The sequence below is a fragment of the Papilio xuthus genome, unplaced genomic scaffold (assembly GCF_000836235.2).
Source record: "Papilio xuthus unplaced genomic scaffold, Pxut_1.1 DF829758.1, whole genome shotgun sequence".
NCBI classification, from domain to species: domain Eukaryota; kingdom Metazoa; phylum Arthropoda; class Insecta; order Lepidoptera; family Papilionidae; genus Papilio; species Papilio xuthus.
This window is the reverse complement of record NW_013528891.1, coordinates 3,561,494-3,585,484: the sequence shown is the minus strand read 5'-3', so window position 1 is coordinate 3,585,484 and position 23,991 is coordinate 3,561,494. Positions and strand designations below refer to the sequence as shown.

At 33.5% G+C, this 23,991-nt stretch overlaps 2 protein-coding genes across 3 annotated transcripts; one reads left to right on the top strand and one right to left on the bottom strand.

The window, feature by feature from the left end:
- Positions 1-388: 388 nt before the first annotated feature.
- On the bottom strand, positions 389-11,774 carry LOC106128108 (glutathione synthetase). Of its 2 annotated transcripts, none has more exons than XM_013326400.1 (12): positions 11,432-11,774; positions 11,133-11,228; positions 10,589-10,705; positions 10,064-10,233; positions 5,002-5,044; positions 4,457-4,627; positions 3,809-3,876; positions 3,157-3,261; positions 2,339-2,545; positions 1,828-1,963; positions 998-1,089; positions 389-583 (listed from the first exon to the last, which is right to left on the bottom strand). In XM_013326400.1, the coding sequence occupies exons 1-12, from the start codon at positions 11,576-11,578 to the stop codon at positions 454-456; spliced, it is 1,482 nt and encodes a 493-aa protein (XP_013181854.1). In that variant the 5' UTR covers positions 11,579-11,774; the 3' UTR covers positions 389-453. The 2 variants fall into 2 exon arrangements, with proteins under 2 accessions (XP_013181854.1, XP_013181857.1); XM_013326403.1 differs by lacking the exon at positions 10,064-10,233 and adding an exon at positions 7,390-7,523.
- A 305-nt stretch (positions 11,775-12,079) lies between these two features.
- On the top strand, positions 12,080-23,800 carry Cse1 (chromosome segregation 1). Its single transcript, XM_013327138.1, has 19 exons — positions 12,080-12,278; positions 12,596-12,741; positions 12,990-13,182; positions 13,488-13,633; positions 14,033-14,233; positions 14,739-14,909; positions 15,350-15,479; positions 16,117-16,280; positions 16,706-16,895; positions 17,327-17,427; positions 18,019-18,205; positions 18,565-18,721; positions 19,075-19,166; positions 19,554-19,768; positions 20,129-20,226; positions 20,961-21,128; positions 21,693-21,855; positions 22,268-22,412; positions 22,854-23,800. Exons 1-19 carry the CDS (start codon positions 12,194-12,196, stop codon positions 23,006-23,008), a joined length of 2,907 nt encoding a protein of 968 aa, XP_013182592.1. The 5' UTR covers positions 12,080-12,193; the 3' UTR covers positions 23,009-23,800.
- Positions 23,801-23,991: the final 191 nt, after the last annotated feature.

The following is a 23,991-nucleotide window of genomic DNA, read 5'->3' as shown; positions in this document are numbered from 1 at the left end:
AATAATCTGTTATACAAAATTCGATGTTTAAAATCTTTGAAAACAAAGAAAAGACAGACAAAGAGTTGAATATTAAATAATTATCAATATTACATAAGAGTGGGATGGCAATATTTTATAGCAACGTGTGAGTGAGACAAACAACAAACTTAATGAACAAAATTTCAGTTTTAAATTCAAATACCCACCTTTTTACTATAAAATTAATTTTATAGCTATGTTTACACAATTGACATATCCTAATGTTTTTTTTATAAAATGAATTAGGTTTTTACAAACATGACTTTAAATTTACAAAAGTGAATTTGATTTTACAAACATGAATTTAATTTTACAAAAATTAATTTAATTTTACAAAAACTAATTTAATTTTACAAAAATTAATTTAATTTTACAAATTTGAATTTGCTTAGTAAAAATCGGTATTTAAAGTTAAATATATAGCATAGTTAGTTACGAGTCCAGTAGGAAAGGTGAATCTAGTGCTCCGAGTCCCGCGGCGACTCCGCCCTCGTTAGCATCCGCGAGTTTAGTCCTCAACATGTGACCCACTTGTCGATTACTGAAAATCTTTTCTTTGGTTCTGAAAATATTAATATAACAGTGAAATTCCATTGTTTTGACATTTGTACTGCGTCATATTGTTTTTTTTTTTTTTAAAGAGTTAAAGGGTGATTTTTTTCTGTAAGTGTGTTGTATGAAAATATATTTGCATTTTTTCTGTATTTATTTCAAACACGCTTGTATTAAATATCTTATTTAAATTATACTAACAGTTAAATTACAAGCACATATTTATTTTAAATTTACCACAAAACTTAAATACGGTTTACCATAACGATTTTTTTCTAATGTTAGAAGATATCTCCAGAACGGCTGCATGGATCTTGATGAAATTTGTCATAGATTTAGAACACATAGGCTACTATTTTTTTTTATTCCATACAGACGGAGTAGCGGTAAAAACTAGTAATTTATATGATTTATATGCACTTACCCAATAATAACTCCAAATATCCCAAGCTCAGAGACGAGGTCGCTGAGTGGAGGAGGCACGGGCGCTCCAGGACGCACCACGTACCCTGACACCTGTAGGAACATTATGTATATATAATAGTATGTATTATATACATAGCTGCAGTTTTCACTGCAGAAACATGTACAAAGACAATAAAATTGGTTTGTCTGTTATATAAAAATATATTGTATTTGTGTTGCTTATAACTAAAATCCATTTTTTTTTTAAATTTTGTCTGACTTTTCTTAAGTCCGCGTATGTTCCGGGTAATGTGTGGAACGGTGGGGCTGATTTTGACTGGAATACAGCTGATATATGCGGGAATGCTAAAGGCTAGTTTTTTTTAAATTCTGTACTGACAAACTCAAGGCCACCGTTAGTTAGTCTGAAAGACATTGCTGTAGATTCATATAATATCGTCATCAGCTCAGTATACGTCCCCACCGAGGGGCTCGGAGCCTACCCTAAGTTAAGGGTGATTAGGCCATAGTCAACCATGCTGGCCAAGTGCGGGTTGACTTCACACATATCTTTGACTTTCTCATATATGTGCAGCATCACAATGTTTTCCTTCACCATAAGGTCGGATAAATGTATATATGTTAATCGAAAATCACATAAGAGCGTCGGTGACTCAGGGGTCAAACACTTGACTTGCAAACTGCAGGTCCTGGGTTCGAATCCCGTCATGTACTAATAAGTTTTTCGAGATTCATACAGAGGGACAATTGCCAAGTTAAGTGTCGTAGTAAATTAATCAAATTGAAAGTAAGAAAGGGACATATTTGTTTGATATATATAATACTAACAAGTGGGGGTAATATCCGCTCCATCAGTATGTAAGCTGCGCGCTCGCGACTGTGTCGCATGCGCAGTAACGCCTCGCGCACGTCCGGTCCGTACAAGTTGTTGCCACCGCCCTCGCGCTGCGGCTTCAACACGAACCTACACATAAATATAAAATATATACAAAACTAGTCTATGCCCGTGACTTCGTCTGTGAAAAATAAAAAAAAATAATTTTTTTTTTTTTAGATTTGTTGACCCGTCCTGCAGATACCTTCAAACAAATATCCATCCAAACATTCGTATTTATAATATTACTAGTGTTCGCCCGCGACTCCGTCCGAGCGGAATTTAAAAAAAACTTCATTAGTAGCTTATGTATTATTCCAGACTATTTTAAACCTATGCGAAATTTTAGTAAGATTCATACATCTGTTATGGAAGATACCTTCTAACGTTATACAGGATGTTATATCATTAACGGTATATTTGGACATCCTGTATTTTTCGTTTTTTTTTATTATCCCATTTTACCTCTCAGCATCAGCAAGCGCCATATCAACAGCTCTTTCCCCGCTCTCATCGAAGTCTAATGAATACAATCCGGTGAATATATCTCGTACACTATTTGTAGTGGCTCCTGTACCCATAAACTTCTCCAATACACCAGGTGAAGCTAACGTCTGTTGAACCTTTTTAGTACCCGCCAATTGATATTGTATTGAAGGGCATTTTATTGCTCTGGAATACATAGAAAATATATTAAAATCTATAATCGAAAATAATTTTCCCACTTTAGATGTCAGGATGATTAACCGTGAGTTTCTGACACCGAAATCTTAATATAAAACATATCGTTACCTGTCATTGACACAACAGTATTTTGGTCTTAGAAACTCACGGTAAAAATGACGGTAGTTATAAATATACCACAGATATACAAAAAAACACTTTATAGACAAAGTAATCTGTGGACTGTAGTCATAAAGACTTACGTCAAATTCCACTAAATCAAATTTAAAAATAAACAATCAGCTCGACATACGTCCCCACCGAGGGGCTCGGAGCCTACACTAAGTTAAGGGTGATTAGGCCATAGTCAATTTTCTTTAATAAAATTCATAAATTTAAAACAAAAAATTGAAAAAAAGGATATTTTTTAATTCGTTACAATGACGTATAAAAGTTATGACAGATGTCAGCTCATTGCCCACTAGCGCCACATACTGTAAACTTTCTTTCCCACCAAATGTTTTCTTTTATAAGTACTTTTTTGCATTATAAATTCTTATTGGCTATGTATTATAATTAACGTTAACTTTTTTACTTTAAATATAATTAAATATACATACGAGGATCTCTCGACACGGAGGCGTGCATCCCACTCACGTGAGGATGGATACTGCGATGGCTCGTAGCCCGATCTGTAGTACACCACAGCTACTGGCCGACCTTCCCTGTAGTCACAACACCCTGTACAATATATCTATCTCTTTCCATCTCTTTGGAAAAGACAGAGATAGTGTCAAATTCTCAAATGTGAAATTCAAGGTTAAATTTGTATAAACACACTATAGCTAAATGTGTTTTTACGGTTGCTGTCCATAGACATTAGAAATTGTAGATGCGTTGCTTACTTTTAATCGTATATCAAGAACTAAATTGATGCTAAAATTGGTATAAGTCGTTTCAAATATCTTGATAACTCAAGGTCACCTATAATTACATCTAAATTTGTGTTTTGCGCAGCTTTTCGCACAAAGTTAAGAGCTGACAAGATAAATGAAAACATTTATAATAATACCAAATTACTGTAGTAACTTCACTAGAACTCAAATTGTCCCTAGAAAGTTTGAGTGTGTTAATGTTGGTTTCTGAAACCAAAATCCCAGTTTAAAACTTGTTATCTGTTTCAAAGAGGCAGGGATGATGTAATAGAGATTTTGGGCTCAAAAACCTACGGTTAGTATATTTCTAGTTAATACTAAAGTGTAAAATACTTACAATATTAGTTGTTTCTTATCATTGACTGTTGTTTCTTCATACAACTCGTTTAAAGTCTTTCTATGTATCTGAAATACACGAATAATTATTATAAAATCTAATAATTAAAAAAATATATTTATCTTACTAATATTATAAATGCGAATGTTTAGATCAGTTGTTCCCAAACTTATTTTGTCTACTTTGAGAATAAATATTTTTTTAAGCGCCCCCATATTAGAGTTATTGAGAGTCGAGAGGTCATGCAGTTGTCTAAGATGCCTCCTAGCTAAATAAAATTACAAATCACCCCCCAGGCCTCTACACAACGCCCCCATTTTGTTTCTGGGTCTCTTACTGCCCGTTATCGCCCGCTTTGGGAAAGACTGGTTTAGATGGATGTTTGTTTGAAGTTATCTCCAGAACGACTGAACGGATCTTGCTCAAATTTGGCATATATGTAGGATATGGTCCGGAAGAACACATAGACTACTAATTATGTTTTTTTTTAATTCCGCGCGTACGGAGACGCGGGACACAACTAGTACAACATAGTAGTAACATCTTGATAAAATTTGGCATACATGTAGAATATGGTCTGTAAACAGACTACTAAGTTTTTTTATTTCGTTTTTTTTTGTGGGCAATAGCTATTAGTTAGCAATTCACCATGATATCGGGTCTCTTCTCTGATATTTCAAACTCATGGAATCTCTGGTCACAAATATTGTAGGACACCTCTTCTACCACAAATATTATGATTGCATTTGCGACACCAAATAGATCATACGCCTCTATAATGCCACTGCAAAGTCCTGATAAAGCTCCGTTCTGCGGCATCTAAAAAGAGGCAAATTAAATCAAATAATTGAAAAAAAAATCACGTAATTTCAGACATTATTAGTTAGAATCCTTTGGAGCTGACGTGCGTGAATGAAGTGCTTTCGTTACAAAGTCAAGTGTCAGAATGATTAGTGAGGGGACATAAACGTTGACATTTTAGTAAGACTAGTGTTGCGTCAATACACCGGCACTGTCAGATTTTCTTCCTAACAGTAGATATTCCAATTTGTTTTTTTATAAATAAATTATGGAAACACTTTAATTAGTTATATTTTATGGAGAGCCGTCACTTCGCTATTTTGGCGAAATTAGGTGAACACTCTGGATTACCACCTTCTAGTTAAATTAACATTCAGTCATTTATCACTTACTTTTTTAATCAGATCTCCGTGTCCCAATTGACGAAGAATGTAACTGAAAGTTGAAATAAAATATATAATAAGCTTACAAGATTAAATTCATTCAAACATTCACAATTTCAAACTTAGCGTATATTGCAACAAACAAAAAAAGATTAGAATTAGATGGCAACATCGAAACAAATCTAAATAAAAATATTTTACTAAAAAAAAAATAATTAAAATACAAACATACATGCAAACATGCTTATATCTAAAATCTATTTAATATACAATCTAATTTACACTGTTCAAACATATGTTTAATAATATCATACTAATAATATCGAATTAATAATAGCGAATGTTTAGATGGATTTATATTTGAAGATATCTCCAGAACAACTCAACAGATCTTGATGAAATTTGGCATAGATGTAGAACATAGTCTGGAACATATATACTCATTCAGTTTTTTTTTAAAACCCGCGAGAACGGAGTCGCGGGCAACAGCTAGTATTGTTATATTTTTTTAATATAATGAGTTAAACTACAATATGAATTGAACAAATAGTCCAATAAAAACATATTTATATGAAAAAAATTATTTAATATAAAAAAAATCTCTAATGCCAAATTAACAGATTTTTTTTATTTAGTAGTTCAGCTTCAATTCAAACCCAACAGTTTCAAAATGGCCAATTCGGTATTCTACTAGAATAGTTAGCAGAATTAAAAGCACATGCATGCATGCATTATCAATCAAGATGCATGCTAGGAAATACAATTAAAATCAGTGTTTCCCAAAGTTATCTTGGACACCATGAAGTCACGGACAACTCAGTGGTGGGCCATGATAGGAAATAAATTCGAAGAATAAGAAATTGAAAAAATGTAGCAACAGGGTGTTCAACAAAATTGGTAAAATTTTGAAAATAACAAGAAAAAAGTTTAAAAATGTCTCGTTTAGATAGTTCTAGTTATTGCGTTCACGTTATTTGAAAAGTCAAGTAATAAATAAGTTTTAAATAAATAAAATTAATTATAGAAATAAAGATATAAATAGAAGTTATATTAAAAATAATGCAAAAAAAATACAGAAAAATGCCATGCGTTTAACACATTATTAATAACTTGTATTGTGTACAGTGTATGCATTTTTGAAGACATATTTCATGTTCAAAGAATATAAGAAATGTTTGAATGATATTCCTATAATCATTTCTCTTGCAACTATCCGTTTCCTATAAATATTTTATTTGCCGCGTTTTTGGTTAAAAAAAAATTCAAGTGATGTAGTCGTTGGTGTCAATAATTAATTTAAATGTCAATTAGTCGAAATTAGCTTCCAATTTTAGATTCTCGAAGTTTCCAGCAACAATATAAAACTATCAAATAACAATGCGACATTAATATTTCAAGATAATATAAGCTGAGCCGTCAACTGACAGTTGTCTCTACACATTTTATTTCTTTTTAAACGAGCGATGGGCGATAAAAAACAATCGACTAAATAGCTAATTTTATTAGTGTTAGAAATTATCGCCCATCCCTATTTTTGAGTAACCGATATTAACATATTTCAGTATAAACTATATTTCGTCGTAATAATATACGTCAAAAACCGAGATAAGTTCTTATACATTTACTGTTTTTTTGGCTGAATCGTATTGATTTCATCGACTAAAAACTGGGATTTATCGGTAAAAAAGTTTCATAAATACATAACATTAGGAAAACCACTGTTTTACCGACACATTATAGTATTGGAATATCGCGATTATCGTGAATCATAATCTAACAGCGTCATTTTATTTTATCGTTTATAATTTTTTTTTATTATTTATGATGTATTGAATGGATCCAAGCTAAACATTGAACCGTTTGAAAGATGTCTACCCTAAGCCGAACGCTGCAATGAATGGACAGAAGACACGATACATAAATAACAAACAAAACGCAACCGACACATATTTAACCGACAATCCGGGCCTCAGGTAACATCTCTCAAGTGAAACTACTCAAGCTATGCGCTCAAAAATACATGCACTCAACATTTCAATAATCTAAATCTAAATCAATTTAAAAAAACATATATAAATAATCTGCAACGTCAAATTGACAACCAATATTACAAGTACGGTGCAAATTAAAAAAAAAACAAAGCATAAGCAGTGCATACAGATAAAATAAAAAGAAAAATACACCAAAAAGCAAGAACCATAGTGATGTGAAGATGATTGCATAGCGTGCGTTTGCAAATAGCAGTCACATGAGAGATGTTGACTGATTCGTTTATGTGTGTGAAGCATGAAGATGTTTGAATTTGGAACACGTTTGAAAGTTTAAAAAAAAATGAAATTCGAAAGAAGAATCAAACATGTGCGACCCACACACAACGACAGCACAAAATGTCGGTACCGAGACATGGCGGGCAGATTGGACGTGATGGCGCCAAAACTGGAGGCGATCGTGTTAAACTCCACTTGCTTTATCGTGTTGGCCTCCGTACACTGCATCAGGTAGTCGGAGCGGAACAGGCCGAGGCTGATCGACTGGAACACGCAATATTTTTTTTGACTTTAATTCTGTCCACTCAATGCTGCATTCTTAACATAACCTAAAAAGCTCCCACAACCAGCACTAAAAAGTATTCAGAAAAAAATATGCAATATGTCGATGTTCTTTTTTTAAATTACATTATCTAACTATACAATCTTAATTTTAAAATTTATTAAAGTGTAGTCCGAATTTATTTCAAATTAATATTTTAAACACCCTATGAATTTATTTAAAATTAATACTTTAAACACCCTATAAATTTATTACCACAATTACTATTGGAAGGAATAATGTGGATAGAATATACAAATAGAATGGAATAATAGTAGTAATTTTAAACCACAACGAGGTCAAATAACCATTCGGATTTTGCTTTGATACAATTTAAAATCGAAAGCTAAATTGTAATTTAAACCCTGACCAATATTTCATCACGAATCCAACCATTGTCAAATTTCAATGACAACTCTCACAAATAGTTTTTGTTTCTAGTATTAAGACCATTTAATAGTTCATAAAATCAAGTCCTATTGTATTCCAATTTTCACATACAGCAGTGGTTCCCAAACTTATTTTGTCTACTACCCACTTTGAGAATAAATATTTTTTTAGCGCTCCCATATTTTCACATATTTAAAAACCACTATAACTTCAAATTAAATTAATTAATTATTGTGACCTATATATGTATATTAACGGAGAACTCTAAACGAAACTTTTACTATGACCCGCAACTTGAGACCTGAAGCGCCCACAAGGGGACGTTATCGCCCACTATGAGGGAAGACTTATATACAGGTGTTTATTTTTATTTTTAAAATGTAGTTTAAATGTTAAATGTAAACTAAAATCCTGTAAAATATTATAACAATTAAAAATAATTGTCTTAAACAACCTATTTATAGAACTACAAACATAAGAAACAATAAGATAAAGACGTATTGTCACTTGCATCGTCATTGTAACCGTCAACTACATGACACAAATCATAGTTGACAAAACTTTCCAACGAACACAATAGTGTTACGATGACTTTATCAAATAAATTTACCACAACATTGAACACCATGTACATACAATATGTCCACATTGTTTCATATTGACAAACTAAAGATTATTACTATTACATTAGTACAATTATAATCTTACGATACGTTCACGACGAAAGCGGAGAGCAGAGCAAATTGAGCTTTACACAATTGAAACAAGGATTAAATTTACTTACGTCATTTTTACGCTTTTAATAAAAAAAACATGCTAAGTAAAATTAAACCTTATTGCAATTGTTTAAAGGTCAATTTTATTTGCGATAAAAAAATCTCGTCTGTCTGAATATTTTCAATGTTACTGTATTGACGTAAATTATAATATATTGTCATCCCTCTTATTCTCTTTGGTAAAACAGAGACAATACGAATGACAGCAAACGCAAGATAAAGTAAATAAGATCATTATTTTTATCACGACATTTGACTATTTATTTAAATTTTAACACATTGAGTGCCATGACTACTTTTACGCAAAAAGAACTAAGATCCAGGAGCTCCGAATTTGATAAAATCTGCATTTAATAATTTCAAGTTGAATATTTTTTATCTAGAATAAAAACTATAAATATCCTAATTAAAAGTTAGATATATATTAATATTATGTATTATTAAAATATCTATAATTAGGCTATTTCTATATCTAACGTTATTTACTTTATTTTCGTAGTTTTATTTATTTACATATTAAGTTTATAGAAGCATATTAATATACTATCAAAGGGTAAAATTGTAAATAATTAATCATATTGTAAACCTTGTTAATATTTGTCCTTTTAAACTAAAATTATATAATAATTCTGATAAGTTTAAACCTTTATAAAACCATAACCATGCGTTCCTGATACTAAAATCTCTTTATAAAACATATCGTCATCCCTGTCATTAACTTTGACAAAACAGAGATAACAATATGTTTGAAACGGATATATTGACCTCAGAAATCTACGGTAAGACTTCTTTAATTAGTATTCAATATTATTATTAGTATATTAGTAAAACCATTAGCTTAAATTAATAATCAACTTAAATTAGTCTTGAATTTTAATATTTGATATTTACAATACTGTTAATAATATTAACCTCACTTATCACTAGTATGTGCCATTGTCTCCGTTCAAAACCTATCTAATATAAATTTTAAATACTTTTTGACATAACCTAAAATTGTCAAATCATGACACCAATCACCACTACGAAAAATTCTTAAAAACAACTACAAAACCATATCCATTTTTGTGTCATTTTGTGCTGTATATACATATGAGACCTTTTAGTATAGAGGTTGTAATATATCTTGGAAGCTCGGATATCTCAGGTCGCGCGTGACTGAGCAGCCAAGATATTTGAATACACATATACTACAATAACTGTATAGTTTTATTGTGTAAATGTATCAGTGCATGTTTACAAGCTCTAAGTTAATAACATAAACTACATAACAATTGTCGATAGCTTAACAGAACAGGAGTTTTTACACCAGCTACCTCTGTATGTCTCTCGATACCGGTCCAAGATGACCAAAGCCCGATGCGATACTGTTGATTTCCACCTGCTTCCAAGAACAATACGGTGTGTGCTTCGCGCACTGGTTGACTGTGTGCGGACACCTTGACTCCAGCATTATGTCCGATCGCAGCATGCCAAGTGTTATAGGCTTCGCCATACCAAATGTAACAATTATCTCCATGTTATCATGCATACCAACCCTTTGCCGCTGAGGCACGAAATGTACATTTCATCCCCATTTTTAAATGTCGTATAGTAAAGAGAATCACATATATGGTTTGTAAAAATTATAAATTGCGACATAACTGGTAGCCACCGAAATTAAAAATAAATTGTATTGTTCCCATTTATTATCATATGTAGCTATTAAGGCTTACATAAAACCTACTTACTATATTTGGAGATTCCTCCTGAATTTAATACATAAACTTTTATAATATAATAATAAAATTAGCGTAATTTAGCATACAAAATACTGGCATAAAATAATTAAATATATTTACCTGAGTAATTCCTTCTTCACGAACTTTAATCCATATATCGTAAAGGTTTGCTGTGAATTCATCAACTTGCAATGCATTTTGTAATGTATGTTCCAAGAATTCTACGTCATGAGCAACCTAAAAGGAATTTAAAACACTAATTATTGCCCAAAATTATTCTAAGTAGTTCAATTAGTAAATTAGTTTGTGGAGTTTTTAAATTTTAACTCAATGACCCGGTACATAACTGGCAGGTAAGAATTTTTATATGCGGGATGCCAGTTATTAAAAAAAGGCAACTGCACACAATCTAATAGGGGAATTAGATGCTGATATAAATAAATTCCAGCTAGATACCCTCATACGTTCCAGAGAAAAATGGTCTTGACAGACATATGGACAAACAAAATGATCCTATAAGAGCTCTGTTTTTTCAAGGTATGGAGCCCTAAGAAGACAAAGACAGGGTTATCTTAGACACATCTTATATTAAGTGACCTGAGGTAGAAATCTCATGTCTGGCGACTATTTATTTCTACTTAAAAAAGTGGATAAAAATATTTACCTTATGCATAAGTTCATTGAGGACTGGTTGAAGTTCTACTGCTTTATTAAACTCTGTGCTCGGAAAGGGTGATGGTAATAATACAAATGGAGCAATCTGTTTAATAAAAATATATGTTTAAACCTGGAATTGTTTGCTGAATACAAATTAAATTTTATATTTTGTTCAAATAACTGGCTGTTTTTTTAAAAATTACCACCACTGTTAAAAAATTGAAAATTTATTTAAATTTAATTAACTCAAAGAATTAAACTTTTTTGATTCTATGAGTCCAGCGGTTACAATTTAAAATGATGTACCTGTATAGAGTCCTTGGTAAAATGTTTTTTATCTCGCATTCCAACCCCGTGCATAAGGGCCCAATCTTTCGCTTTCTCTATAACGGTTACTAACAATTTGTGCTCCAAAGGCAAGGGAATACAAGGCGGAAGACGAGCTTGAGACATGCTGGTAATATTTCGTACAGTAAAATTAACTATTAATTTATGATACACTTCAAGAATTTTAGAAAGAATGATTGGAAATGCCTGGAACAAGCCTGTTATAAACAGATGATTATAGTTTTTTATTGGAAATTATAAACACTTTTGATTCTTGTTTCTTGTCTTGTCAAACTTTACTTGTCAGTTTCTTAGCCAGATGCAGATTGTGTCAAAATCAAAATTCATAATTTTTATGTTGCCCTATAACGGAATGTCCGCTGTCAAAATTAAAAAAAAAATCACAATCACTACTTGAAATGAACTACTTGAAAAGCGCCAGCATTGAGTGAAATTTTATTAAAATGCATTGGTGTACTTAAGTTTTCACCAAGCATTTTATTTTTGAACCTTCCCATCGATCAATCGATGGAATCGTAAGTCAAATAACTTTGCACTTTTAATAACTACTCTTTGTGAATTGAATGAATATTTTACCTATACGTCACATTTACATATTCTTTTATATACTCTTTGCGTCACTTTTAAGCGAGAAAACCGTTCGTGCTAAAAGCTGAAATTTGTAATTTTACAATTAATTATTCCGTTCTATCGCTAGTATATAGTTTAAATAAAACTAAAATGGAAGTAACAGATGAGAATTTGGCAACCTTAGCCAATTACTTGCAGCAAACTTTAAATCCCGACCCTAACATCAGAAGACCCGGTTAGTTTTACAACGTATTTTTTGTATTCATTGCAACAAATCAATTTACTTTTTGTTTTTGGGGCTGTTGCCTTTAATGATAATATTCAATTGATATGATGATTTATTTATCAAATTTAATGGTAAATTCTAATAAGTTTTGGAAATCTTTTCATATCGGATTTGTTTTGACATGTTTATAACCTCTTAATATATATTTCAACAGTCATAGTTTAATTAATCATTTCTTTTAACGGCTTTTACCTAAAACTTTAAGCTATTTACATATTGGTGTTACTGAGGGTTGCTTAATGAATAGTTCTCTATTGTATTTTTAGCGGAAAAGTTTCTCGAAGGTGTTGAAGTGAATCAAAATTACGCCATTCTGCTGTTACATTTGATTGATAAAGATACAGTAGATCTAACAATAAGAATAGCTGGAGCTGTTGCTTTTAAAAACTATATTAAAAGAAATTGGCCTGTGGTAAGTTTTGTTTGATAATTACATTGAAAAACAATAAGATTTTTTTTTTATGTAAATCTAATAGGAGTGGGTATAGATAACATTTTTAATCATCTTAAATTTGTCTACACTATTTTAAATGAAGTGTTAAACTTTTAAAACAATTCACATTTAACTCCTATTAATAATAATAGTAGGTGGCTACAGTATCCATAACTCAATGACTAGCTAATATTTTTCATGTTCCCCTTTATCTTATCCTCACATAGGAGGAGGATGGTGCAGACAATATCCATGCAAACGACAGAGCAGCTATAAAAAGTCTCATAGTGTCACTTATGCTGAAGTCACCTGAAGCCATCCAGAGACAATTCAGTGATGCGGTGTCAATAATTGGAAAATATGATTTCCCACAAAAGTGGCCCGGTCTCATCTCGGAAATGGTGGAGAAATTTGCTACAGGTTTGTGTTTAAATTCTCTTAATATATTACTTCTTATTAATAATATAAATGTGAAAATTTAGATGGATGGATGGATGTTTGTTTGAAGATATCTACAAAACAGCTCAATGGATTTTGATGAAATTTGGCACACATGTAGAACATAGTCTTGAAGAACTTATTAAGTTTTAATTTTAATTCCGCATCAAGTTAGTTCATATATAACAAATTTTATATAGAATCTGTGTGTCTAGAATAAGACGCAGAAACCAATTGTGTTTGTATTTAATTAATTTTTCTTTTACTTAATTATATTTGAATTTCAGGTGATTTCCATGTGATTAATGGAGTTCTTCGTACAGCACATTCTCTGTTCAAGAAATATAGATTTGAATTTAAATCACAAGCATTATGGGAAGAAATCAAACATGTCTTGGATAATTTTGCTAAACCATTGACAGATTTATTTGTGGTATGTATATCATAAAGTTTATTAGTAAAACTGTTTGTTATAAGGCAAGGGGGAAAACAAGTAGTTGAAATACCGAAGTGTCATCAACACAAAAATATGGAATTACCGAAGGAACTGATTAAATATTATTAAAAATAAAAAAAAACAGTTTTAAATGCATGATTAGTTAAAAATGTGCAGGATGTTATGGTCAATACATATTTCACCTATGCATTGGCCAGTAGTTTCAGTTGGTGGATGGCCAGATTACGGGTATGAGTTAGTGCCTAAAGTTACTTCTATTTGATCATATCTTAGGAATTGACTACCCTTGGCTGTCTGGGCATGTATTGAGATGTAATCTTTGCCTTTTCTTGTAATTGTATCTAGGCCTAATAGTATAATTTTTATTAATTTCAGGCAACTATAGAATTAACAACAACACATGCAAACAATCCTCAAGCTCTTCGCATTATCTATGGATCTCTTGTATTGATTTGCAAAGTGTTCTATTCGTTAAATTATCAAGATTTACCGGAGTTCTTTGAGGATAACATGCCGATATGGATGCCTAACTTACTCAATTTGTTGCAAGTTAAAGTTCCCAGTCTTGAAGCTGATGTAAGTAAAAAAATCTCATCATTTCTTTTGTCCTTGTGATTACTTCTTTCAATGTTTATGCAACTGTTTTTTTTTATTTAAACATCATTTAAATAATTGACAAGAACTGGTAATAAACATTCACCTTACGAAATATTATATAAAAAAAAACTAAACAACTCACATCTGTAACCCAGAAGGTAGGCAGAGACCACAGACCTCTATGCGTGGCAAAACGTCCGCATGCCACTTTTCGCCCATGAGGAGACGTCACCGTTTTTATATATAAAAAAAAATAGTGATATGGATAATATCTATAATAATATAAAGCGAAAGAGTTTGTTTGTTTGCTTAAACGCGCTAATCTCAGGAAGTACTGGTCCGATTTGAAAAATTCTTTTTTTGTTGGTTAGTACATTTATTACGCTGTGACCAATAGTTTTTTTTTAATTCCCCACGGACGGAGACGCGGGCGATAGCTAGTTAATGATATATAGTGTTTAATATTTGCGACAAATTATTACAGACTGATGATGACAAGCCCGGTGTAATGGAACAGTTACGTACAGAAGTGTGTGAGTGTGCCGCGCTATATGCATTGAAATACGAAGAGGAGTTCCATCCTCATGCCCCGGGTTTTGTGACTGCGGTGTGGACGGTTTTGCTGGCAACTGGACCACAGGCTAAATATGATGCGGTGAGTTATTAATATAATAGACTTAGAATTTATAGTAAAATATTTGATCTTATATAATTGGCCACTATACATCCCCACTGGGCTCGGAGCCTTCCCTAAGTTAGGACTGACGGAGTGACTAGGCCATAGTCAACGCTGTCCCAGTGCAGATTGACTGTACACATATCTTTGAATTTCTTCACAGATATGTGCAAAGCATCACGATGTTTTCCTTCACCGTAAGAACGTCGGATAAATAAAAAAATACTTTGGTACATGGCGAAATTCGAACCTTGGACCTACAGATTACAAGCTTAATGCCTGAGCCACTTATATAACTATATAATATTAGCTACTTATATTACAATGCTACTTAAGCGCATAATTAAAAAAAAAACAAGTCTTTTTATTTGATAGATTAGCTGGCATATTTTTTTATTAAGTAATATATTTCTTTACAGTTGGTATCAAATGCTCTGACATTCCTCGCGAAAGTGGCTGAAAAGAAAAGATATCAGAACTTGTTTGAAGATCCGGGAACGCTCAGCAGCATTTGTGAGAAGGTTGTCATTCCCAATATGGAATTTAGAGGTATTCCTTCATATTCAATTTACTCACATAATCTTACTAATATTATAAATGTGAATGTTTGGATGGGTTGATGTTTGTTTGAAGGTATCTCCGGAAGGGCTAAACAAATCTTGATGATATTAAGCATAGATGTAGAACATAGTCTGGAAAAACACATAGACTACTAATTTAGTTTTATTTTTAATTTCTCGCGAAGAGAGTCGCGTGCGATAGCTTGTCGTTTATAATACTGTTAAATATAACTCGTGATATTTTATGACAACTTATTTTATTTATGACTAGCTGTCGCCCGCGAATCCGTCCGCTCGGAATTAAAAAAAACCTAATTATTAGCCTATGTGTTCTTCTACACATTGGTCTATGTTTATGTCAAATTTCATCGTGATCCGTTCAGCCATTCTGGATTTCCAGAATGAATGTTTGTTTGAAGGTAGATACCTTCAAATAAACATCCATCCATCCAAACATTCGCAGTTATAATATTAGTAAGATGTTTAACATTGGTAAGATGTCTATGGAAACTCAATTTGTTTATTTTTTTGTGTTACCTAATATTACAAAAAAAAATTGTTTTAACCCATCTGTCGACTGATTATTTTAATTCTTCAATGTTGTAAGTTTTTATTGTATTTGATAGAATCGGATATGGAGTTATTTGAAGATAATCCCGAGGAGTACGTGCGTCGCGACATGGAGGGCTCCGATGTGGACACGCGCCGGCGTGCTGCATGCGACCTCGTGCGTACACTCGCACAGCACTTTGAAGACAAAATGATGAATATCTTCGGACAATATGTACAGGTAAGACTATAAACTAAAAAAAAAAACGCTAAGACCAGTCCTGAAGGGAACGTAAATCTTAGAAACTTATAATTTATGGTTGCTCGCTTCTTCGACTTAAGTCTTCTACTCGGTTAGTACAAGGATAATGACTTAATATCAACTTTCTCACGATGACCTTGACAAATAAATTGCGAGCGATTGTCTTTGGCGATGAAATGTCTCTCATAGTGCAATCCTCTTAGCGACTAAAGTCGCCAGGTTGTGAAGATTTATGTTGCCTGTACGAAGAGTCTCTCTCTCAAGGTACCTCTCCATTTAATGGAGTTTGGCCGTCAGCTTAGTGAACTTTTGCCGGTCTTTTGACAAGCGAAATAAATGTTCCACGCTGGTTATATTCGTCCATTCAACAACTAAATGGATGCCAAATAATCTTGTTTTTACAGGTGATGTTAGGTAAATACCAAGAGTGTGGAGCGAGCGCGTGGCGCGGGAAGGACGCGGCGCTGTTCCTGGTGACGTCACTGGTGTCACGCGGGGGCACGCAGGCTGCTGGTGTCACTAAAGCTTCCCCATTAGTGGACCTCACCAGCTTTGCTGCAGGACATGTGCTGCCGGAGCTGCAGAGAGCACCAGGTAATGTTAGGTTATATGAGAATTTATTATGTTTCGTTACATGAAAGAGATGGAAGATAGCAGGGGCGAAAGATGTGAAAGAGCGAGATGGATATATAAGAGATGGTATAGTCCTTTAAAGAATTATGTATAAATTAAATAATTTAATTGTCCAGTATGTGGACACGTTTTTTTAATATTAGTAGTTTTTTGTTAATTGTACCATTTTAACAAGATCTAGGTTTGTACTAGATGGTTTACGTCGAATGACGAGATTCGAATTCTCGACCACTTGATCGGAAATCCGTACCCTTAACCATTATATTATTGGTGCTTCTAAATAATTAAGTTTAATATTTTTTAATTTACTTAAGTCGTACTTTTTTTCTCTCAAAATTAAACTAACCGTATAATAATATTTATATACAAAAATAATTGTTTGTTTGTTTCAGTGACTGAGTTACCCGTACTGAAAGCGGATGCTATAAAATACATTATGACGTTCCGGTCACTCCTGCCCAAGGAGTTTCTTATCACTGCCTTCCCTCTATTGGTAATGCTATCTTTTACTTACAAAAAAAATTATATAAGTATATCTTATGTTTTATATATGTTCCAACTTAAGTTAATTCACGTTAAAGAATATATGTCCACTCTTTTTTTAAAGGATGAAGGGGTCGACTGTTTTAATACAAGACTTAGGCAGAGGAATCTAATGATTAACTTATGAACTATTGAACTTATGTAATTACAATCTCTTGGATAAATTAACGATCTATGTCTGCATGTAATATTAAAAAAAACCATACAAAAACCAATTTCTAACATTTTTGTATGTCTGTCTGTCTTGTCCGCAAATTTGTTCCGACTAATCTCCGGGACGTGTGGACTGATTTTGGCTAAACATTAACTGGAAGGTAGCTGATGTTTGCATTAACATTGGCTACTTTTGAAATTCCACGCTAATTGTTAGTGTCACTTGACTCTGCAGGTCCTGGCTTCGAATCCTGTAACGTGGTTGACTATGGCGTAGTCACTGATTTAGGGTAGACTCCGAGTCCCTCAGTGGGGACGTAGAGCTAAAGATGAATTGCTAATTAATACAATGAAAACCTTTAATAAATTGCATTTAATATATTTTTAGATTGAGCATATATCTGGTCGTGGCGTGGTGTGTACATATGCAGCATGTACCGTGGAGAAGTTGGTAGCAGGTGGTATGGTGCCCCGTCCTCTGCTGGAGCCCCATGCACCGAAGCTCCTCACCGCTCTCTTTGCAGCTCTAGGAGATAATACTGATCCAGCTGATCATAATGAATATGTTATGAAAGGTTAGTTGTATAAAAAATATATGTTTTGGTATTGTGTAAAGTGGAAAATCCTGCTCGAAGGACCAATTTGGTTTTTTTTTTCGTTTTTGTAGCAAAAATTCAGGTAAAATTTTTAAAAAATATTTTGGATTTACTCGTGCGCAATAACTTAATACCTAACAATTAAAATCATGTTAAAATTCTAGCACAATATAAGAATCTATTATACTAAAGAAATTTGTATATCCATTGTTATTTTCTATGCATAGAACATATCCAAGGAAATTTATTTCCTAACCTATCATGATCCATTTAATTTAGTAATTACGTGAGTTGTCAGTGGGTATTGAATTAAATTTCTCTACTATGACCATTTCTAGCTATCCTGCGTACACTATCAGCACTACAAGAGTCTGCACTGCCTTTCGTTGGAGACGCTCTGCCGAAACTCGCCCGTATGCTCTCTGTGGTCGCCAAGAATCCCTGCAAGCCGCATTTCAATCATTTCCTATTTGAAACTTTGTCTTTATCTGTCTCGTAAGTAAAAAAAAAACTCCACCAAAACGTTTAAAATACTTACATAAAATAAAATATTTTGAATAAACCGATTTAAAAAAATACTTGTTTTATAAAAACGTAGATTTGTGGTAAAGCGGAGTTTTGAATCGATAAAAGAATTTCAAGCAAGTTTGCTTCAAGCAAACTGAAATGGATGTATGGATGGATGTTTGTTAGAAGTTATCCCCAGAATAACTCAACTGATTACAATGAAATTTGGCATAGATGTAGAACAAAGTCTGGAAGAACACATGGGCTATTTAATAAGTTTTAATCCTACGTGGACGGAGTCGCGGGCAACAGCTAGTATAACATATTTTTTATTATTTCAGATTAGTAACAAAGTCTAATCCAAACGCAATATCTGCCTTCGAAGACGCTCTCTTCCCGATCTTCCAGGAGATTCTACAGAACGATGTACAAGGTATGTCTATACAATGCCAGACAAAACTACTAGTAAACTATCTAACCTTAAAACTAGTCTTGTAGTAAGGTAGGGGAGGGGACATTAAAGACGGGGGATATATCCTCTTTCTGTGCGTACTCTCTCGGTTAAAGGTAGGCAAAGCATCTGAAAATGCAAAGATCACTTCGCTATTTTGGCGAATTTAGGTGGTCGCTTGCTCGTTTTCCACCATTTGCTATAAAAAATATAGCCTTGCATGACCATTTTAAATTATTAGAAGCCAGTGCTGGATAAACATCTGGGAAAAATATATATCATTCCAGTGTCGTTAGTTTACGCTTTTCGGCCACTGTACTGGAATGATGTAAACTGGATTTTATTCAAGTAGTAATTTTTTTTTTTCAGAGTTCATGCCATACGTGTTCCAAATGCTGTCCCTCCTGCTGGAGCTGCGAGGCAGTACTGGTGGTGGGGGCGAGGGCGAGGCGTACGGCGCCTTGCTGCCGTGCCTAGTGGCGCCCCCGTTGTGGGAGAGGCCGGCCAACGTGCGCCCACTGGTGCGCCTACTCTGCGCCTATGTCGCTGTTAGGACGGAACTAGTGCTTAATTCAGGGAAACTGGTCAGTATATAGTCCCAAGGTCGCCTCTAAGCTAAGCTTCGCATAATAGCTTTGACCCGCGACTCCGTCCGTAATTAAAAAAAAGGAAATAGCCTATGTGTGTTTTCAGCCTATGTTATATTTATGCCAAATTTCAACGAGATCCATGCCGCCGTTATGGAGATACCTTCTAATTAACATCCATCCATCCAAACATTCACAATATTAGTAAGAAATCGAAGCGAAAATGAACACGAAATTTATAAAAATGAATCGCAGAGATTTATCCCAGAGTTCTAAATATATTAGACCTTTAATGTTAAGTTAAAAAAAAGTTACAAAATTGACTTAGTTTACATATTAAATACTTGTCTCTTGCAGAATGCAATGCTTGGTGTGTTCCAAAAGCTGATCGCATCAAAGACCAACGATCATGAGGGCTTCTATCTCGTACAGACTATGCTATACAAGTTTGGAAGGTAAGATATCATTAATGGATTAAAGATTTATAGATAACAAGCAGTCACACGCGACTTCGTTCGCGCAAAATTAAAAAAAAATAGCCTAAGCCTAAATTCCTAAATTCTTCCAGGCTATGTTCTATATGTATGTCAAATTTCATCAAGATTCATGCAGCCGTTCTGGAGATACTTTCTAACAAACATCTATCCATCTAGACATTCGTATTTGTAATATTAGTAAGATTTAAATTAATTTAATTAAAAAAAAACATGTCAGTGTATTTATGACCGTATCGAGATGATAGTGGTATAGACAATACATACAAAAAACATTTCCTAAACAAAAAATTAAAGCACCAATATTGCTTTAAACTTAAGTTCTCAGATTGGATCTCAGAAATTCACGGTAAATCTAAACTGATTTACCGTGAGTTTCCGAGACCAAAATCTCAGTACAAAACATATCGACAAGCCTGTTAGTTTTAAATATAGATTTTGGACTCAAAAACCCACTATAATACTTTTAGATTTGTCTGTAAAAGAAAATGAATTATAAATAACTTTCATTCCTTTTAAGAGTCAATAGGCTAATGATTAAGGATTCGGATTTCCGATCATGAGGTCAGTTGTTCGAATCCCGACATTCGACTATTGTAAACTATCCTAGTACAAGCCTAGAGCTTAGTTGGAATGATAAAAGAAATATTAGTAAAAAAAATCATTTATTCATTATGTTTCTCATTCATTTTCAGTTCAGTGATGGATCAATACTCAAAGCAGATAATAACTTTACTGTTTCAAAGGCTATCGTCATCAAAGACCACGAAATATGTGCGTGGTCTTATCGCTTTTCTCGGATTTTACGCCGCGCACTTTGGGGCTGATACACTCGTCAATCTTATTAACTCTGTCCAAGCCAAGTAAGTATTATATACGTTTTATACAAGGCTACATTGGTCATAAGTGGCTCAGGGGTTAAGGACTTGACTTGTAATCAATAGGTCGTAGGTTGGAATCCCGTCATGCACCAAAGTGTTCAATTTACATGTGTACATTTATCTGATGTTACGGTGAAGGAAAACATCGTGGTTGCACATATCTGAGAAGAAATTCAAAGATATATGTGAAGTCAACCCATACTGAGCCAGTATTGACTATGGCCTACTTGCCCATAACTTAGGGTAGGCTCCAAGCCCCTGAACCTCCACTTAACCCTAAGTTACATTTTTATTTTAAAAAACCTATATCTAAACATTAAAATAAAATTGAAATAACATTGAAAAAAAATTTATGCACTTTGCTAAGTAATAATATAAGTTACTAAGTGTTGCCCGCAACTTCGTCCGCAAAATATTAAAAAATAAATAGTAGCAGATTCTCGCATCTACTGAATATGCATATGTCAGTAAAATTCAGTCAAATTTCGGAGGAGTATGATAACTTTGTGGCATGAGCATTTTATAAATGTATAATATTTTTGTCAGTATGTTCGCGATGTACACGGAACGTATCCTGATCGCGGAGCTGCAGCGTGTTTCTGGTGCACTGGAACGTAAGGCAGCTGCTGTCGGCTGTGTCAAGTTACTTTGTGAATCTGAACATTTCCGCACGGGGGCGCTCGCGGCGCTATGGCCTAAACTGCTGCAGGTACAGGGGACAACAATATTCCCATACAAATTTCCAGCTCTTAACCGCTTCCCTTTTTGGCATTAAAAAGTTTCCTAGGCTCTACACCAGTCTTTCCCAAAGTGGGCGATAACATACCCTTGTGTGCGCTGCAGGTCTCAAGCGGTAAGAGACCCAGAAAGAAAATGGGGGTGTTGCGTAGAGGCCTGGGGGTGATTAGTAATTTTATTTAGCTAGGAGGCATCTTAGACATCGACTGCATATATTTATTCTCAAAGTGGCAGTAGACAAAATAAGTTTGGGAACCACTGGTCTATGTTCAGTAGTTTTTGCGTGAAAGGAAAGACAGACAGAGTTACTTTCGCATTTATAACATTAGAAAGGACTATCTGTCACCCGCAACTGATAGTAATATGTTATTTTCCGCGTACAGGCTTTGATATCATTATTCGAGCTGCCCGCTGACGAGAGCTCGCTCCCGGACGATCACTTCGTGGAGGTGGACGAGCCTGCAGGCTACCAGGCTCAATACGCACAGCTCACGTGTGCTCGCAACGCTGCTGACGATCCACTGGCCGGTATGTATTGTTAGGAAGAAAATCCGACACTGTGCCGGTGTACTGGCACAACACTAGCCTTACTAAAATGTCGACGTTTATGTCCCCTCACTAATCATTCTGACACTTGACTTTGTAATGAAAGCGCGTCATTCGCGTCAAAGGATTGTAAATAATGTCTAAAAGTACTTAAGTTTCCATTGCCATTTTTATAACAACATTGTTACTCTTCCCTGTCAGACAGAGAAAACAATAATATTCTAAAACATATAGGTATAAGACATAGTTTGTAGGTAGGGATCAAGTAGTAGCCATTAACTTACAAATCAAGTTTTATATATGTTTTATGTATAGACAACATAGCTTTTAATATATTATAGAAAACATCGATAAAACTCCTTTTATTACTAGGAAAAGTATATTTTTATTAATATTAATTAAATATTACTATGTTGAATCTAGGTATAGAAGATCCGAAGCGCTATCTAGCGGAGAGTCTGGGCAACATGTGTCGTCAGTGGCCGGACGTGGTGCCGGCGCGAGTCGCCGCACTCGAGCCCCCGCACAGGCACGCGCTGCAGACTTATCTCAACGCGTACAGCGTTCAGATATGTTGAACATCATTGTAACTTATCATATCTCATCATCACTAACTATAGCTGGTTATCAATTATCATAAATTCATTGTCACTAACCATAAACCCAGTGTCACCATACCATAAAGCTAGTATAACTTACCCTAATTCACCATATTGTGGAACACACTCGAGTCTTGCTCACAAGAAGTATATTGTTTTAATTAAACAGTAAAATTTGCTGAGAAAAAGAATAACTCGACTCTCAACATAATATATCTGGTGTTTTTGTTTATTTACTTTATATGAATAAGAAAATAATCGCAAACTTCAAATAATTCTATTCGAATCTATTCTGTTTAACAATTTGGTATGCTTCTTAAAAAAGCGAAGATGTCAAAAGAATTTTCTTGTTACTTGTTATGTATGAATATGTATTGTAAATGTATGTATGGGTGCATTGAATGCTGTATATAAGTTTGTATGAGGTTTGTATGAAAGGAATTTTGTCTAAATATTACTTATCTTTATATCGACTATTTTAAGTGTATGGGATAGTGTGTATGATGTATGAATATTTTTTTTATGTATTTAAATACTATTACTGTTAAGAAATGTAACTTTTTTTCCTTCTCGATACATAAAACAGGTTTTTTCTGCGATTATGTGATTATTTATGAATTTTTGCTTATGTACTTGAACATATTTTGTGTGTGTTTAATACAAGTGTCAAATATTTATTTTTTGTCAATTTTTCGTTTTTTTTTTCTTTGTTTCACGTTTTAATTTCTTATTATTTTAATATGTAAGTTGCAAATCTGTTTTTTTTTAGTTAAAGCCCACAATTTCATGAAATTCTTGTATAAATTTTGTAATGCGAATGTTTGTAATATTGTGATATTAAAATATGTGAAATAATTATTGACTTTTCTTACAAATCTTCATATTATTTGTATATAAGTGTTAACACATTCAATGCCATAACAATTTCCACGTATTAACGTAAGTTAAGGCGAATCGGTGGC

Coding starts and splice junctions, on each gene's coding strand:
- LOC106128108 (XM_013326400.1), bottom strand. CDS start 11,578: ATGTCTCAAGCTCGTCTTCCGCCTTGTATTCCCTTGCCTTTGGAGCAC. Junction 10,706..11,132: donor TCAATGAACTTATGCATAAG/GTAAATATTTTT, acceptor AATTCCTTTTAG/GTTGCTCATGACGTAGAATT. Junction 2,546..3,156: donor CTCCGTGTCGAGAGATCCTC/GTATGTATATTT, acceptor TATGTATTCCAG/AGCAATAAAATGCCCTTCAA.
- Cse1 (XM_013327138.1), top strand. CDS start 12,194: ATGGAAGTAACAGATGAGAATTTGGCAACCTTAGCCAATTACTTGCAG. Junction 20,227..20,960: donor ATGCTATACAAGTTTGGAAG/GTAAGATATCAT, acceptor ATTCATTTTCAG/TTCAGTGATGGATCAATACT. Junction 22,413..22,853: donor TGCTGACGATCCACTGGCCG/GTATGTATTGTT, acceptor TGTTGAATCTAG/GTATAGAAGATCCGAAGCGC.